At 40.9% G+C, this 17720-nt stretch overlaps 1 protein-coding gene across 3 annotated transcripts in view; it reads right to left on the bottom strand.

Annotated features, from left to right (window-relative positions):
• Positions 1–1211: 1211 nt before the first annotated feature.
• Positions 1212–17720, bottom strand: part of MEGF10 (multiple EGF like domains 10) — an 86123-nt gene continuing 69614 nt past the window's right edge. For all 3 annotated transcript variants that reach the window (XM_030968399.1, XM_030968398.1, XM_030968400.1), the window contains exons 16-25: positions 17375–17503; positions 14697–14825; positions 13488–13616; positions 11469–11597; positions 10699–10935; positions 9637–9764; positions 9351–9474; positions 7519–7563; positions 5845–6051; positions 1212–4956 (exon numbers count right to left, since the gene is read on the bottom strand). In XM_030968399.1, coding sequence (XP_030824259.1) covers positions 4793–4956; positions 5845–6051; positions 7519–7563; positions 9351–9474; positions 9637–9764; positions 10699–10935; positions 11469–11597; positions 13488–13616; positions 14697–14825; positions 17375–17503 — 1421 coding nt within the window. In that variant the 3' untranslated portion in view covers positions 1212–4792. The remainder of the gene's footprint in view (positions 4957–5844; positions 6052–7518; positions 7564–9350; positions 9475–9636; positions 9765–10698; positions 10936–11468; positions 11598–13487; positions 13617–14696; positions 14826–17374; positions 17504–17720) is intronic.

The raw sequence follows: 17720 nt of genomic DNA, 5'->3' as shown, positions 1-17720 counted from the left end.
AGGGCTCAGACCTGGCTGCATGGCCCAGAGTGGTGGGGATGGTGCTGCATCCAGCTGGGGCCAGGCACCAGGGGTGTTCCTCAGGGCCCTGGGCTGGGACCAGCTCTGTTCAGTGTTTGCATTGATGCCATGGATGAGGGGATTGAGCCTTTCATCAGTTAATCTGCAGAGGACACTGAGCTGGGAGCTGTGTCCATCTGTTGGAGGGCAGGAGGGCTCTGCAAGGAGACCTGGAACAGCTGGATGGATGGGCAGAGTCCATGAGATGAAATTTAATAAATCCAAGTGCCCAGTTCTGCACTTTGGCCACAATAACCCCTGCAATGCTCTGGGCTGGGGACGGTGTGGCTGGGCAGTGCCCAGGCAGAAAGGGACCTGGGGGCACTGAGGGACAGCAGGCTGGACATGAGCCAGCAGAGTGCCCTGGTGGCCAAGAAGGCCAAAGGCTCCAGGCCTGGATCAGGAATGGTGTGGCCAGCAGGAGCAGGGAGGTGATTCTGCCCCTGCACTGGGCACTTGTGGGGTCACACCTCGAGTGCTGTGTCCAGTTCCAGGCCCCTCAATTTAGGATAAAGATAATTTAATTGATAAGGTGGTGTTAGGTCACGGCCTGGGACTGGGTGATCTCCAAGGTCTTTCCCAACCTGATTGATTCTGTGATTCTGTGAAATGTCCCAACCCTTTTTTTCCTTACATGGAATAATGTAGACTCTTTATGAAGAACACGAATTTATAACCAATGATCATTTGCCCTATGTAGTTAAACAGGATCAGTCTTTGAAACTTTTTTACTAATAAGATGGCCATTTGAATGTAAAACAAGTCAATTATTTAGGATTAAGCCACCTTTCAACTGCATTGAAGGAATACTGAGTTTCTCAGATTTGCACAGAAAAGCTTGGAAAGTGAAACAATACTTTACAATACTGGATTGTTGCTTTTTAAATCTGAAACATTAGCCCTCTATGATGATTTTTTCTGTTTTAGTATTACAATCAGTAATTTACTTTATTTTCTTCCAGTTACTAAACTGTTCTTATTTCAACACACGGAGTTTTGTTTCCTCTACTCCTCCCTGGTATCCACATGGTACCCAGCTGCCAGCTGGGATTAAACCATGAGAGCAAAAATGACATTTCATACATTGCCTGTGCTATTTCAAGATCTCCTGTAGGCAAATGAAAAACAAAGTAAAAAAAAAATCAAAGCACTTCTCATCTTTCATTAGAAACTTTATTGTATTAACCTACAGGGATGTGATGTGAAGTGAAATATATGGTAGTGAAAGGGAGAATGATGAACATCAGTCATCTTTGGAAAATATATATATGTTTTCACAACAAAACACTTTTTTTGTCACAACTAAGAAAAAAAAAAAGCCAGGCATACTTGATAGGTTTTCTCTAAAAATATAATACAGTTCAATCATATCAAAGTGAAGTCTTGTGGGCTAAAAAACTGCAAAGTTATGTTCAGTGCTCTAGCACTAGGATGAGTGTATCAAATGACAAGGTTTTCTCTACAGTAACTGATAAACATACACTCATTTGTTTTCAGTAATTTCAGATACTGTATATACAATCTTTAATATAAAGCATTTTTTGTCAAAACTAGCTCTGTGATCTTCAGTCTGGACTTTGGAGCTTCAGTGTAAGAATTACTATTTGGACACATACTGGATAAAAAATTGCTGTTAGTTTACTTGAAAACCCAAGATATTTAGAGTAACACATTCCTTGCTTTTGATTTTATCCTAACTTCACTTCAGTATGAACCTGCAGATTGTCTCAGCAGAAAGTGTGAGCACAATGAAATCTTCCTTCCTGTAATCTGCTTCTCCAATTAAAGTTAATGGAAGTTCTCTGGGTAGATCAAGATAAGGACAGATTTTATGTGTAACGGTGTGTTGTGATTAAAATCTTGGACATAGCAGAAAGCTGTGGGGTTTGTTACGCTTCTAAGTGGCCTGAATTAATAATGCCTACAGTATTTAAAGCCTAAAGTTTATACTTGCTACTTTAAAGTCAGCGATTAACTTGGTGTAGCTTTTTATTGAAATGGTGACACGTTGCTAGGGGAGAGCTACCTCCGTTTTCAGTGCTACATTTTGTCCCTATTGAAATGTGAATATCCAGAGGCAAGGCATCCCTTTCCTTTGCTGTCTGTGGTGAAGTGAAGCCAGTTCTCTGAGTGCTGGCTGAAATTGCTCCATCCCCTGAGCCATTCAGTCTCCTCCACCCTACAGAGTGCACCTCCAGAAGCGTTTGGATTGTGTGAGGAGCACAGTGGGATCTACAGGAAGAGGACTGAGCTGGGGGTCTCTGGAGCTGAGAGCAGAGTGCCCTCCAGGCAATCAGTGTTCTGAGCACCTCACCAGGCATCACCCTCTGAAGTAAATTCATTTGCTTGCCCTGCATGTACTGCAGATCCAGCTCAGGTTTATGCAGACGTTGCTCCTGCTGGCTACACAGCAGGAGTTTCACCCACACACAGGAAGGCAGGCCTCAGTCATGTGTGCATTTAGAACACACACAATAAGCAAAATGACAGTAAACCCATCTATTTTCATGAATATTTGACTGAGTATTTCACTTGAGGATATGTGACATGCTGGAAATTTAAAAAACATCCCAACATTAATTCAGCTCTTCCCTTTTCCATGTTAAAAGAACTGTTTGTATGATGAAGATAATTTACCTAGTGGTCTTCAAAAAGAGCAAGAAGTTTTTGTGAACTCCCAGTTGTTAAATGCAGCATTTTGTATTCACGGCTTTAGAGAAGAAAGGTTTTATTTTAAAATCTGTTTCACACAATACAAAAAAAATGTATATACCAGTAGCTCTACATTTTATCTAGATGCATACAAACCCAATCAATACCTCATTTTAGACAGGGATTAAATGGCAAGGAGCCTTAGAAATCTCCTAGCTAATACCTGTACTTCCCAAATCCAAAGGTAATGGAATTCTTTATTCCAAGGATGTACCAGAAGTGCCCAGGGAACTGCAGAACAGCCAGGATCCTTCTCCCCATCCATCAGTGACACACCAACCCTCAGGACCAGGTGCAGCAGAGGCACTGCCAGGTCATGTTAAATGCTGGCACCTCACTCTGAGCTTCCTAAAAATATCTTTTCACTGAGAGAGGTTATCTAATCTATAACAACCATGTTATCTTCAGGTTGATGTGTTTGGGGAAAATTCTTGGTGAATTTAATTTCCACTGAATCGTGCAGCTCATAATAGATTATTTTGGAAGGACTGAAAGGCTCTTTTGGGAAAAAGGGGCTGTTTTGGGAAGATTATCTCCATCCACATGATCAACAGAATAAGCGAAACTTTAAGGAGGAACTGTTTTTTTACTTTTCTTCTGCGTTCTTGTTGTCATTCTCAACAAAAAACACCTTGATTTTCTTCCTCTGAATTAATGAATCAGTGTGAACTGTTAGGTATTTTTTAATCACCCCTGATTGACATCACTGTGAATTCTTACTTTGATCCTCTTGCTCTGCCCAGAGGTCCCTTGAACCGGACAAACAAAAGGCCAGTTGGCAAAAATGCAAAAGAAATGGACACACACACACACTAGAATATTTTTTCAGTTACAAGCTAGCCCACTAAAAACACAGACACACAGCGTAAAAATGGAGAGAGAAGTTAATGAGGGTGAGGGGGGTACATGTGTCACATTATTAGCAATGCAAAAGACCAGCTTAAGCATGTGTTTCCCTACATCAACTATAAAAAAAGAAAAGGTGCCTTTTTAGCAAGTATGCACAGAGTTTGCTTAGTTATTTCAAAGAAAAAAAAAAAGAACACTTGACTATCTTTATCCTATATTACAGTAATTATTACTACCTTTTTATAAAATGTAAACCCTTCCTTGCAGTTAAGATTTACAGAAGTCATCACCTTTGTCCACTCCTTACGTAATCAGTCCGTGGTGACAAAAATAAACTGATTCAATTTACATCTTTTTTTGAAGTAATAACTGATATGTTGTGGATTATTTAGTTTGTGTGTGGCAGAAACAGTGGTCAGAACTGCAATGTGTGAAGCTGAACTGTAGCAAAATACTTGTTGAAGACTGGTGCTGGGTCTACAGTACTAAGAGATCTTGAAGCATCATGTAAATATTGATGTATGCAATCATTTTCTCTCCAGAACTATTCAAGCCAAGTACATCCACCACCTGCAATGGAGACAGCAAAGCCTGTTGGTGGATTTCCCAAACAACTGCAACATTGTGCTTCCTTATCCCCATCAGATCTTGTTTCTTGTAATATGTCTTGACTAAAGATAAGAATGGAGGGTAAAATTTGGCAAGGCAGTTTTCCTTCTACGAGTGAGTGACTGGTGAATCAGATCACCTGTACAAAGTGGTATTTGGTAAATTGCACTGTCCTGGGAGTATTACTACTCTGGAACATGACATGAAGCCTATATTTGAAGTTGCTAAAATGTGATGTTATCAATACTAATCTGCAAACTACTATTTTTTTAAGCCAGTATATTACAGTATAAATGTGTTGCATACCTGTTTCTATAAAATTTACTGCCATGAAAAAAAAAAAAAAAAGTAGTAAAATCAGGATCCCCAGAGTGTGGCATTTGTCCATCTGTCACTTGTATACCCAATACAGACCTCGTGCTGAGATTCTGCTTAAGGTACAGCAGTTATCTGCAGGACAGATCAGGAGCCGAGAGCGATGGTAAACGAGAGAGGGAGGAGCACGACTGTGCCATCTGCCCCTTGAGAGTCCCAGGGCTGCAGGCATCAGCTCTTTGCGGGGTCATTTGCTGCTGACCCCCTCTGTGGAGGGCGTGGGGCTCTCTCTGACGGGGAGCAGGTCGTAGTGGCAGGGAATGTGGCTGTTTTTTGGGAGGTCGTAGGGATCCTGGCCGAGGCGCCCGCCGCCGCTGCCAAACGCGCCCTGGACAACGCTCACCGTGGGCTCTGTGAGGAGAGAGAGCATGCACTCAGCTCCGGGGAAAACACTGATACTCTATTTCAGTTTCTGCTTCACTAGGAAGATTCCTCATCGAGCTGAGTCCTGAAATGCAGCTGTAGAAACACAGGTTGGTGTTTTTGCTTCAGGGCCCTGCCATGAGTGTCTTTACTGACAGAAACAAGACAACATCTCTTCTTTATGTGTCTTTCATTTGAGCAAATTAAAAAAACCCAAACCAAACAACAACCTGAATTTGAGGGTTTCAATCAAGACTTTGTAACAGTCCTTAAAAGCAGAATGGGTATGTTGATGGAGTTCAGTGTTCTCTAATTGCATGCAGAAAAGGAAAATACATACATCCTGTGACACTGGACACAATTTATTACAGCCCAGTGATGATCAGGATAGCTACCACTCCACAGGACCACAAAGAAATATAGAAATACAGGAACTAGGTAGGGCCCATAGTGGAATACTGTGTCTGTGGGTAAAGATGCTATGTTATTCTGATCAAGAGAAGGAAACAGAATTTCAACCCTCCCATGCATAACTCCAGCTGCATTCAGTCTAACCTAGAGCTGAACTACATTGCAATCAAATGCTAAACTTATCTTATGCTGTTGGTTAAAGGAAAACTTCCACACCAGAGTAATTCAGAGGTACCTGTAGGTGACAGAACAGAGCTGAAGGTACTTCAAACCCTGTTTGTGTGAATTACACCAAATTAGTAAAAACGCTTTTGTTACAGCTTTTGGGCAGAACACGGAATCTGAACGCGTAATTTTGTTTTCCCAGTGGCTTACACATGTTTTGATGAAACTGAAGCAAAGACTGAAAAGCCCTGTGCTCTTTGTTCCTAACCCCCAGCACCCAGAGGTGGATTTTGTACCTACCAACTTCATACACGTTCTTGCTGGCTGTGGCAGAGCCGGCGATCTCGGCGTAGGGGGAGTCGCGGCGTGCCGGGGACTTCATTTCCACGTAGCCACATTCTGAACTCTTTGGCACCAGAGCTGGTGGGTCTTTGATAGTAGCATAGGGGTTCTCAGAGCTGCTCAGTGAGCAGTTACTTAAATTGTACTCCGAGTTCTTCACCAGATCTGCAAAAAGAAGAACATGTTACTGTCTCGAGCATTGCTGCGTGCTATGGAAGTGGCTACCAAAAAAAAAAAGGGTTTTGTTTCATGCTGAGCTCTAAAAAGTCACTCAGAAGTGAAGATTTAAATGGAAACCAGTTGTAACACCTCAAAATTATTTGCAACAATCAATGAAAGCCCCTCAGTTGCTATTCTCGTTAATGGACTTCATCTTGCCACCAGCAAATTACTGTTTCAAAATTCAAGCATGTTCAAATTTGGTTAAAATAGTGCCTAGCACTATATGGGGATAATGATAGAGATAAGCTGAAGAATCCATTTTTAACAAGCACTTCAGAACACTTCCTGCCCCTCCAGGTGCTGAACTCAGGACACTTAAAATCTGAGACTGTTCCCAAGGGCAATGTCTGGGCAAATGGCAAATGGCATGATTTATTTCTAGGGATGGCTTGGGTGGTGCAAAGTTTGAGTATCTGAGTACACAAAAAGCATAACCAGCTTCTTCTAAGTATCTGTAAGGCACATGCAGGAAAACTGCCAAGGAAACATCAGGTGCCTTGTGATGTCAGGATTTAATTGGAGGATCAATAACTGGTTTCAGAGATGTATTTGCTTGTGCTGGGAAGTGATTTTGTGGTGTTTGTGTTAGTTTGTTCTCTGTGTTGCTTTGTGTTATGTTATTTAACATGAGACTTCTTAGCTCATTCCTGACTCCATATCCAACATGAGGCTGCCCTGGTGGACCTGTCAGTGGATGGGTGCTCATGATTTTGTGACTCATTTGAACTGGGCTTTCTGTAATCACAGAAGTGTAGAATTGTTTAGGTTGTAAAAGATCTTTCAGATCACTGAGTCCAACCATTTCTGCAACACTGCCAAATCCATCACTTAACCGCATTCCTAAGTGCCAAATGCCAGCAGGGTGGTACAATGTAAAGTCTTGTGAGAAAACTGGATAATTCAGAAGATCAAAATACCAGATCACCACCACCCTGAATTTTGGAAGCTTCTAATTCCTGCCTGTGTGTCTGTATTTCGATATCCTTTCCAAGGGCCTGCAGTGGATGTGGTGAAGGTTTGTGGTCATGCAGACCACGACCAGCTGCAGTTGGAATTGCCTTTTAAAGCCTTTCAGCAGAGGCAGCATGTGTTCTGCAGTCTAGAATTGAGCTGTGTGGTGACTCAAGAATGACAAAAACCATTTGGTGTATGTGACACACAGGAGACTTAAAATGGCTTGGTTTGTGGTTTTGTTGGTTTAAAAAAAAAATCCAACAATCTCATTTCAAAAAAAGATAAAAACCCCACATCAGCAAACAAACCAATCATGCATTGATTCAGTGCCTAGGAAAAATTTAGTTCCAGAATGATTTTTTTATATTTTCATCACCTAGAAACCAACAGTAATTTGGGAAGAATAAAAGGCATGTCTATGTAGTTCCATCTAAATACATCAGAAAACAACCTCACCTTTCAGGGACTTCCCCACATATCCCCTATCAAGTCCAAAAGCACCTGAGGAGAAAATGATACAAAAAAAAAGAGTAGTTTTAAAACCAAAGAAAACAAAAGTGATTAGGCAACAGCTTGTAAATGTTTAGGAATTGCCTTGGGACTCATTTCTGCCCTAGCTGAATAATTCTTTCATAAGGGCTCTGGAACTGCCCAGGATGGGGGTAAAGAAACACTTGTACTATTTGCTTCCACATTTTCCAGCAGGAACAGGGGAGGTGGGTCATGAGGGACCATTAAATTATCTAAAGTTTGACCTCACATAACACCAGTTACTCACTGTTGAACAATCCCAGTAAGTTCTGTGGGACTAAAGCTTTATTTGTTTTTGTTTTGTTTTGTTTTTTTTAATCTGGATAAACCCTACCTACCAGAAGGGCATCCCACCTTGACCGGAAAATCTCAGGGTGTGCAGAGCTTGCTCCAATTCTCATTTCTCTGCTTCCAAATTTAATCACTCCCAAATCAGGGTCAGTGGCCTGAACACCTTGCACCTGAACCTACAGCTCTGCAATTACCTGTTACTGATTTCCCTCAATAAAAGTAAACAGCTGAGCACAACAGCTGTCTTCAGAGACCTGGCACTTTCCTGGTTACTGATCTACTGAAAGAGCTTTCATTGATTTTGTGGAGAGCTCATTTTTAATTAGGCTGTATTGTGGTACTATGCTAGAAGCATTATAAAAGCCCGAAATGGTTTTATCCATGCACTATCTAAACAAAATGAGTAGTTTTCAAGAGATAAGTGGTATTATTCTAAGGAGACCTAAATATAATTAATTTACTCCTACCCCATCTTTATTTACTAGATCTCATGTCACCTGTGCTGTTGTTTTCACAAGTTTAACGCTCAGGTCACCAGCCTCGAGTTACCCAAGTAATTCTATTTTATTTTCTAGCAAACAGACACAATATCAGCATTCATCCAGTCCTCTGGAACCTCCCTGTTGCTCAAGATCTCCTGCCTTGGGTTAACCACAGCAAGTGTCACTCGGGAGCATTTAGTGCAAGTTCAAATGCTCTAAGAAAATATAAAGCTGAATGCTGAGCATTATGACTGAAATCCTTTCCTGAAAAAAAAAAACCAACAAAAAAAACCAAATCCCAAACCAAACACAACGGATCTGAGCCAGAATTGTGGTTTGACCAAGGCTGGGGAAGAGCAGTGAAAAAAAACCAAACAGTGCTGCATACTGTTGTTCTGAATCCCAGGGTTTGATACATATCAGTACCAGAAATGAAGGTAATTAAATTTTCTGAATTATACTGCCACTGAAGGTCCTTTTTAAGGCTTTCACTGGGCAGTGCAGTCCAGCCTTTTTGGAATGCATGGGAGTGGAAAAGGGTGAAAAGCAGGATACAGCAACTCTCACCATTTCTTGGGAATTTCTCTTCTTAAAGGCAATGCTCTTTTAGCAAACAGGAGGCTTTGCTGGGAAGATCTACTATTTACACCTGAAGTGGCTCAAGTAATGAAAAAGTACATTTGAAACCACTGATTGCATCTTGTGGTGATTAAAAAAAAAGAATATATGCAACCTTTCACTTATTTAATAGGAATTTGTAATTTTGTCCAAGCAGACCCCCATTGCTCCATGAAACTAGTGAATAAGCAAATATTTTAATAAAAATGTGATATTTTACACATCATGTCTGCACTGGGCATCAAAAACTGTTCCACCATTCCTCACAAGGGGTCACTTTTTAATCTCTTCCTGCCTTAAGGGATGCATCCCACATACAGTGAATAACATTCCCATTCTCCTTCTTTCTTTTTTTTTTATTTTTACCAAGCTCATTGAGGTAGCCACCGTGTTTCCAGTCTGCTGGCAGTGTTCCTGTGTAGTCCATGACAGCACTTCGTTTGCCAGGCTCCATATTCTTCAGGTTCACAAACAGCTGGCTGGTTTTTGCCTATTCCAAAGAAAGAGAGGCAACAGAACTGAAACTGCAGGGAAGATGCTGAATTTCCAGGTGGCAATCAGGAAGAGCAAAAATAAGCCAAATAGGAGAGATGAGGGAACAGTGTAAAATAAACTAAAGACTGCCAGAAATGTCCATGTTTTCCTGCTTTACCTTTGCCAAGGTCAGTCTCTCCATGTTGGTGACATGAGGTGGGCTGGAGCACTGGGTCAGAGTATGGTAACTGGGGTTTGAGAAATAGTGGCTGTTGACATTTCCACCATTGGTATGAGGGATGGTTTCTGGAAAGAAGAAGAAAGGAAAATGAACAAAACCACGGGATTTCTTTCTTAAGATACATTTTTGAGAGTGCTGCACTGATTTACAAATCTGACCTAGAGTTTCTTAAAAAAATAAACCCAACAAACACAAAACTAAGTATTTTTTATTCATTCCAGGAAATGAGAGATGCAGGGCAGTGAGTGACAAGTCATGTCCTTGCTTTTAGCAAGGAGCATTCACAAATGTAACCTGCTAACTTAACTCCTCTCTCTGCTGTGGTCCCTTGCTCTGTTTTTCCTTCATTATTACAGTCACTGCAAGTCTGCACCAACATTTTCTAGTGCTCCAAGAACACCAGGACCTTGGCTGATTTGCTTTTCCTTAACTCAAACAAGTCTTCCTGGTGCCTTGTTCAGCTGCTGCTTTCCTTGACAGTGGTGTTCAGAAGGCACAATTGCCTCAAGTTTCATGTACCCTTGAATCCCAGCTCACAGGCACTATAATAGGTCAAAAACTCTTGTTTGCTTCATTGCTCCTTCCCTTAGTCAGTTTCAAGCCTTTTGCTGTCTGTTTCTCTGCAGAATGTTGTTACAGATAGAATGAAATCCTGATTTTCTATGCTCTTCCTCTAGTCAAGCTGTTGGCATTGAATTTAAAAGTCCGTTGTAGAAATCAGATTTTGCCACATTCCACCTGGATATGTATAAAAGCAGGCACAGAAGATAGAAATGTCCATGTTTAATGCACAAAAAAAGTTTGAGGGTGTAAAATGTTGCACAGGAAAGCGAGGTACATGGTCACTTTTCTTTAGAATTAAGACATCTTGCCAGGGTGTGCCCCCTTCATGGTCTCAAAAAGCAGAAATATGTGAATTCAAGCCCTGTTAGGGGCAGATCTGAGCACAAAGACAAGAGACGGAGGGGGGAAAACAAAAGTATTCTAAACATGACAAACCTGAAATGGTGTAATCTGCATTGATGACCCTCATAGCAGGGGTGTAGGTCACAGTGGGCATGTGTGTCTCCTTCCCTTTCTGCTTCTGCCTGTAAATGATGAACAGCACCAGCAGGAAGAGCACAACCAGGACAAGAATGATGATGCCAGCTATGGCTCCTATCTGGTAGGAGTCAGCAGGGAGGGCAGTGCTGGTACGGCTCAGGCTGTTCAGGTTCCCCACTATAATTACACCAGCTGGAATGGAAGAAGAAATGAAAATAAATGGCAAAAACCCAGAGGGGGTCACGTGTCAGGAGCAGGAGACAAAATTTCACTTCTAAATCTAACTGTATTTAGTAAGGATAGAATAGAACTCTGTCAGGAACCAATCCTAAATTTAAGGAAGAACACTTAGAATCTTCACAGAAAGGAAAAACACTCAGAATTTTCACAGAAAATGAGATGTTTTCATGAATTTGAAAAAGTAAGAACATTCTTTGGGCAAAGGAACAGGGCTAGTAAAGCCCATGCTCCATCAGCACCTTTGAGCAGCACTGCCCTGTAATTTCATGCAAATCCACGCTCCACTTACTTTGCTCCATTTAATTATCACTAATCTAATTTAAAGCCTCAAAAACGTACATGAATTAAAAGAATGGGTTACTCAAAATAAAACCAAAACCACCTGTCAGATTTATTTAATGAATGACGCAGAGATGGTGTTCAATAGGTGAAGCCAGTTTCTGTGTGAAAAGATGACAATAAATTTGATTATGTCTGGGCTTTACCTTGATCACACCTGGCTCCTTTCCAGCCTGGGCTGCAGTAGCAGGTCCCTGTGATGTGGTCACAGGTGGAGTTGTTCAGGCAGTCACAGATCTGGCGGCATCCATACCCGTACGTGCCCTGGGGACACTCTGCACAGGACAAAAAGCAAGAAAAATCTCATTAAAGTTTGGGGTTCCAGGCCTGCAGCACCACAGGAGTCCAACCCCACGCGTTCCTGTCCCTGGGCAGCAGGTGGCAATGTGTCATCAGCATCAGATCTCTCCTGGAGATGCTCCTAAGAGGAGCATCCTCCTCGGTGTGCAGGAGGGAGAGAAACTGTGCTCAGATGTGTATTCATGCTTCACCTGCAATGCCACCAAGGCAGGGCAGTGAGGAATCAGGGGGGAGGAAAAAAGGCCAGAAAAGACAAATTTTTAGAAATTAGAAGGCAGTGAAGAAATGGGCAAGGTGTGAATAAAGAGCCAGAAGACTCAGATCCCACTGCCTGAAAAATCTCATTATCATACAGGTGGAGCCAGACACCTGGATGGTGTCCTGTGGTGTGACAGATGTGCTGGTGTAAAACAGCAAAAGGAAAGGGCCCTAACAGTGAGTCCAAAATGCACCACACATTTACAGAGAAATGTAACTGCTGCCCATTGCATGCTCTGATACTGCAATGTATACACTGAGAAACTACTGACAGGAGAAAAATGCTAAATTATGGAGAATAAGGTAACTGGGGAAGTTGTACTTCATTATTTGAATTACTTGAATGTAACACTTAATTACGGATCAAAGTGTCTCCTACCTCATGTAAGTATCCTAGTAGAGAATTACCCTATACTGATAAATTTTTTTTCTTTTATACTGCCACCTCTTGGTACTGCGTGGTCTGGCGCATTATAGTAGATCTGATGGTTTTAGGAAGTGTAATGTTTCTTGACTTTTTCTGTAATTTCTTGAGAGTTCTGCACCTATATTTATTTCCTTTTGTCTTTTTAAAAGAATCTAACTCATCTTTCATGCATTCCTAATTTGGAGTAATTAAAAAAATAAAGTAGCACAAAGTGTGCCAGAGAATGGTCTTGCAGTCTTGACAAATCCCCACTCAAGTGAAAAAATTCATGTTTATGTACCTCCTCCTTCTCTTGATTACACTCAATAAACAAGATTATAAATACTGAGGTAAATGGGTGGCCAAAACCCATCATGTCACAATGTATTTTTGCATTTCAAGATCTGAGTTAGAATGAACACCAAAACACGTAGCTAGACGCTGCTAAATCATTATTATCAACTTGTAGGATAAAATGCAAAATCTGTAACAGAGTTAGATTTGCCAAATTATTCAAAGTGATGTTTTGACATCAAGAGACTATCTTAAAAAGTTATCTTCTCCTGAACATTAGTGATGTTTTGAGGAGAACACAGATGTCATTTGAATGCACAAATTTGGAAGCAGAGCCCCGTAAAGTCAGCAAAGGTTGGACAAACAGTCCTGTGCTCACAAGCCTGATTATTCTTTTAATGGTGCACAACATTACACCACCAGTGATGTCAGTGGTGTTATCCCTGATCTTCCTGAGGAGAGAACCACACGTGTGTGTGTGTGAAAACATGAAAACAAAATGCCACCTACAACACTTCTACAAACCAGCCGCGCTGTAAACCCACACTGCGAAGGTTAATTTCATCCACCAGCACTGATGTGTTAGTTCCTGCTTCCAGTTTTCCAACTATTAGCTGTCACTGTGGTTTGTCCTAATGGATACATTTCATTACTTTCACAGGATTCTAATGACAATTCCTTGGATTCATTTTGTTTCTTTTACACGATGGAGTAACTGGGTGTTCCTTTAGCGTTACACCCAAACTGACTAAAACGCAGTGCAAAGAAACAGAAACCACGATTGTGACAGCTTAATTCTGTGGGGTTTTAAACGGTTTGGAAAAGCCTGTGGCCAGCCCTGTGCCCATCAGAAGTGGCTCTGGAGGCCAGAGGCTGTGTCCCAAGGCAGAGGGAGGGGTGTGCTCACTGTGCTCGCAGTGCCGCCCCATGAAGCCCGTCCGGCACGTGCACTGCCCGCTGATGTGGTCGCAGTCGGCTCCGTTCTGGCACTGGCAGATCAAGGCACAGTCCTTCCCAAAAAAGCCCAGGGGACACCCTGCAACACAAGCAGAGGGAGGGGGGAGAGGGGTGAAACAGCTGCTTTGGGAGTGGAAGGCATTCTGATTTGGTGTGTTGCTGAGGATTGATCCTGCAGCTCCTGAAATGGAGAGCTGTGTCAGCGCAAGGCACCAAGACCTGCCTCGTGTGGAGTGGTTTAAAACACACATCAGGCAAAATTGAATTTGGGAAATGGTGCTGGCAGCAGAGGTTCTGAAAAGACAGGTCCTTGAAGAAATGGGCTTCCAAAGAGATTTGAGGGCACTTTGGAAGTCTGCCCATCAGTCAGTGACTCTCTGGCCATATTTCCTTCATGGTTTGTACTGAAGCATTAAAAAAGCCAAAACAACAACATATTGTACCTGAGCTACTCACAAAGAAACCATTTCAGTATGAAGAAGACACACCACTGCAAAGAGATCATTATTCACCAGCAGGAAGCAAAAAACCCCTGATAGCTGACAGCTGAACCAGCATAGTGAATGTCTCCCAGAACTGCATCCATATGGTCCTGTAATGTATCTGTTATTTCCTGCCACTATGACATTACTCATTTGAAACAGCAAAGTTCTGATTTTATGAAAAACATGTATTTGAACACTGAATGCAAAATAAAGTCAGCAGTCCAATTTTTCTTGAAGTTAAATGCAGGGGTTGTGGCAAGGATCACAGTCAGTGATGGCAACCTGAATTGAAGGTAAACCAAACTGAAAGTGTAATGCAAAAAAGATAAGACGTCAGCTTTACTCATATTTACTTCTAACAAATGTTTATTTCTCAAACTTTATATGAGCTCTTAGCCTGCACGTAATGAATGACGAATACCTACACCCAGTCACTGCACAGCTATTTTACTTTAACAAAAAGCGCTTAGGGGAAAAAAAAATCAGTACTAATGTATTATTACATGAAGAAAATTCCAAAAGAAATTATGATGTTACAGTATAGTGAAATAATCTTTCAAGGTTCTAAATAGAAACAGCTTCTGTATCAGTACTCGAATTCCAGGTTCAAGCTGTTCTGGAGGGTAATTGTGTCACTGATGTTCAGACTAAGGATGAGCACAAAATTCACTTACTCTGTGTGCAGTAAAGGCCAGTCCAGCCCGGGGTGCACTTGCACTCCCCATCGTAGGCACTGCAGAAAGCTCCATTGTGGCAGTTGCACGTGTGGATGCAGTTTGGTCCCCAGTGGGAAGGTGGGCAAGCTGCAACAACCCAGAGCAATTAATTAACCTCAGATGACAAAGGTTCCTTGATGCACATGAATAGAGCTGCTTCCATTCACACATGAGCACTGCTTTGTTTGCTGTTTTTCTCCCGAGTTCATGGTTTGGGCTGCTCTGTTCTGAGCAAACAGCCATAGATTTATTCATTTATTTCAGCTAAGGAATCATTTTTACTCCAGGTAAAAAGTCCTTAAAAATATTAAATGGGCAAAAAATGCATACTCAATACTTAGTAAATAGGGCATTCACAGCAGCTTTCTCACAGAAAAAGCCATTAGATTTCCTTTCTCCACTTGTTTTTTACCCTGCAAACAGTCAAGGTGGAACAGCTTTTATACCTCAAAAAGTGAAGGAAAACAGAGAAGGTGGAAAGCCTAGAGCTTTAGATACAATACAAAGGCTGCTTCTTGTGCTTCCACTGTTAAATTTCATGTATTTGCCTAAATGTGGGGAAGATAATCAGGTCTGTACCTTAATCTGGTTAACTCAGTTGCTACCATGGGTCCAATAATCAATTTATTTTTAAACACCAAGTAATTATCCAATAATCAATATAATATTTCTAAACACCAAGTAATTATCCATAGAATGGAGATTATTTTTTGCGCAATCATGTAGACTGATTATGAGACAGAATTTACTGGCTGCTTTGGAAATGTCATGATGGATAAATCTGATGCTATGTGCTGCCACTAGAACTGTGAAGTGGTTCCAAAATACTAATTACTATTCAGAGAGAGCAAAAGATAATTTTCTTCATGGTAGAATATCACTAAGTGAAGAGGGTACTCTAAGAATAGACTCTTTCTGTTGAGTAGATTCTCATCTTGAGGAGTTTTTTCCTTCAGTAAAGAAAGCAAAGTACTTTAAGTAGTAGTTAGTATTTTAAAAATAAATAGTAAAAGAAATAATTCTTTAGTACTTTAAAAATAGTTTTATGGAAGTACAATGTCAGTGCTTTGTAGGAGAGAAGCAGGAGGTCAGACACTGAAGCCTTGGTTTTATTCCTGTGTAAATTTAAAAGGGTAACTCCTCATAGTTTTGTACTGATCTAGTTGCCTGAGACCAGTAAAACTGTTGAATCCTTTAAACATTTGCATAATGATTTGTGCATAAGTGAGCTGTACTTTTCCAAAGTATCGCTTTTTTCCCGAATTTCAGTTCATTAAAAATTATATTATAATTTTTAAAAACCCACTAAGCTTGTTTTTTTATTACTATCACTTCAGTTGTGCCTTGTAATTTTTTTTGTTATTGTTTTGTGTTTGAAATTAGTGGTCAGCTAGGAAGGAATGTAAATCACATACAGGCAAAAGGTTAGAAGTTTAAAAAAGGTCGCTGGTTCTGAAAGAAATTAATGGAATCATTATTTTCCATGTGAACGAAAGGCCTTTATACAAAGCAAATAAACTTCCTCTGTTATGGTCTCTGAGCACAGCCTCAATAAACACTTCCATTCATATTGCTGGCACCATTTTCTTGATATTGATGCGCTGACTAAGTCCCTCCTCTTCCTAAATACCCCTATTCTGCTACTCTCCCAACTACCTACTTATTTCACCATAAAAACAGGGACCTTTGTAGCCACTGGCTTCCACAGGAATGGGCCCGAGATTTATTTTGGTATCATACTGGGCTGTGCATGCTAATCACTTCACAGAATTTAGCCAGGAAAGTTGTTTTTCGGGTTCTTTTCCCAAACTGACCAGATGTTACCCTGCACTTGTGCAGAGCCTGGTAACCTGGGCCAGTCAAACCGTAAATGATATAAACCAATGAGCCATGTTATTAAAAAATGCACTTCCCTGGAAACTCCAGCACAATGTCTGACATTTCAGGGTATGGTGCAGCTTCTTTTAGTCACAAAAGTGGGTTGAGTGAAATTTTGGCAAGTGTGTGTTTCAGACTGCGTGGATTTTAGCACCTTATGGGATTGGATATGCTTCTTGTGAGAGTCTTCCTTAAAACAATTCTTTACTCAATTAGTAAATCTCATAGACCCATCCAGGCATATGGGGAGTGACTACTTAATAAAGTAACTTTACAAAAAACAGTAGAATTAGGACCTTCCCTTCTCCCTTTTTAGGCAGTAATGAAGAGTGCAGTGAGTTCAGCCCAGGAAGACAATACTCATTGAGGCATAATGACACTAAAAATGTCTATCTGTGAAAACACTTATAAAAGGAAGAAAGAGAAAAATGCATCACAGAGTTACAAGCACTTAAAAAAAAGGCATAGTGAAAAATTTCTTAACAAAATGTTTTCAAATGCTTAGTGAGAATAAGGATGGTTGTGCGGCCAGAGCACTAACCTGTGCCTGAGAAAATTTCAACTTTGTTCTTGGCCTGGCCAGAGAAGTTTAGGATTATTTATCTCTCCATTATTTACCATGAAGTCCTAATTTCTGACTTAAGACAGTGTTTGTTTAAAAAAAAAAAAAAAAAAAAAAAAAAAAGAGGGTATTTTAAATAGCTGCACCCTGATTATTTGTTCTAAAATTAAAGGTGAAAAAACCCCCGGGTACTTACGCTGAGAGCAGTCACTACCAATCCATCCAGGGTAGCACTGACAGGATCTATCAATAGGATTACAAGTCCCATTGTTGGTGCAGGTGCATATTCCAGCACAGTTCTTCCCAAATCTGCCACTGGGACATACTGAGAAGACATTGTCATTATTAGAACTCCTTAGTGATCAGAACAAGATTTCATTTGCTGCATTTCAGGAGAAAACTACTAGTATTTGGATTGAGAGAGGTATAAGGGTAAAGTGAGGTATGATAAATTACAGTGAACACAATATCCATATTCACTACACAAACAATGCAATTTAGAGTACAGAGGGTTTCACACTGAAGGATGAAACAACGTAAGA

Source organism: Camarhynchus parvulus, chromosome Z (genome assembly GCF_901933205.1).
Source record: "Camarhynchus parvulus chromosome Z, STF_HiC, whole genome shotgun sequence".
In the NCBI taxonomy this organism is placed as follows: domain Eukaryota; kingdom Metazoa; phylum Chordata; class Aves; order Passeriformes; family Thraupidae; genus Camarhynchus; species Camarhynchus parvulus.
This window is presented reverse-complemented; position numbering and strand designations above follow the sequence as displayed.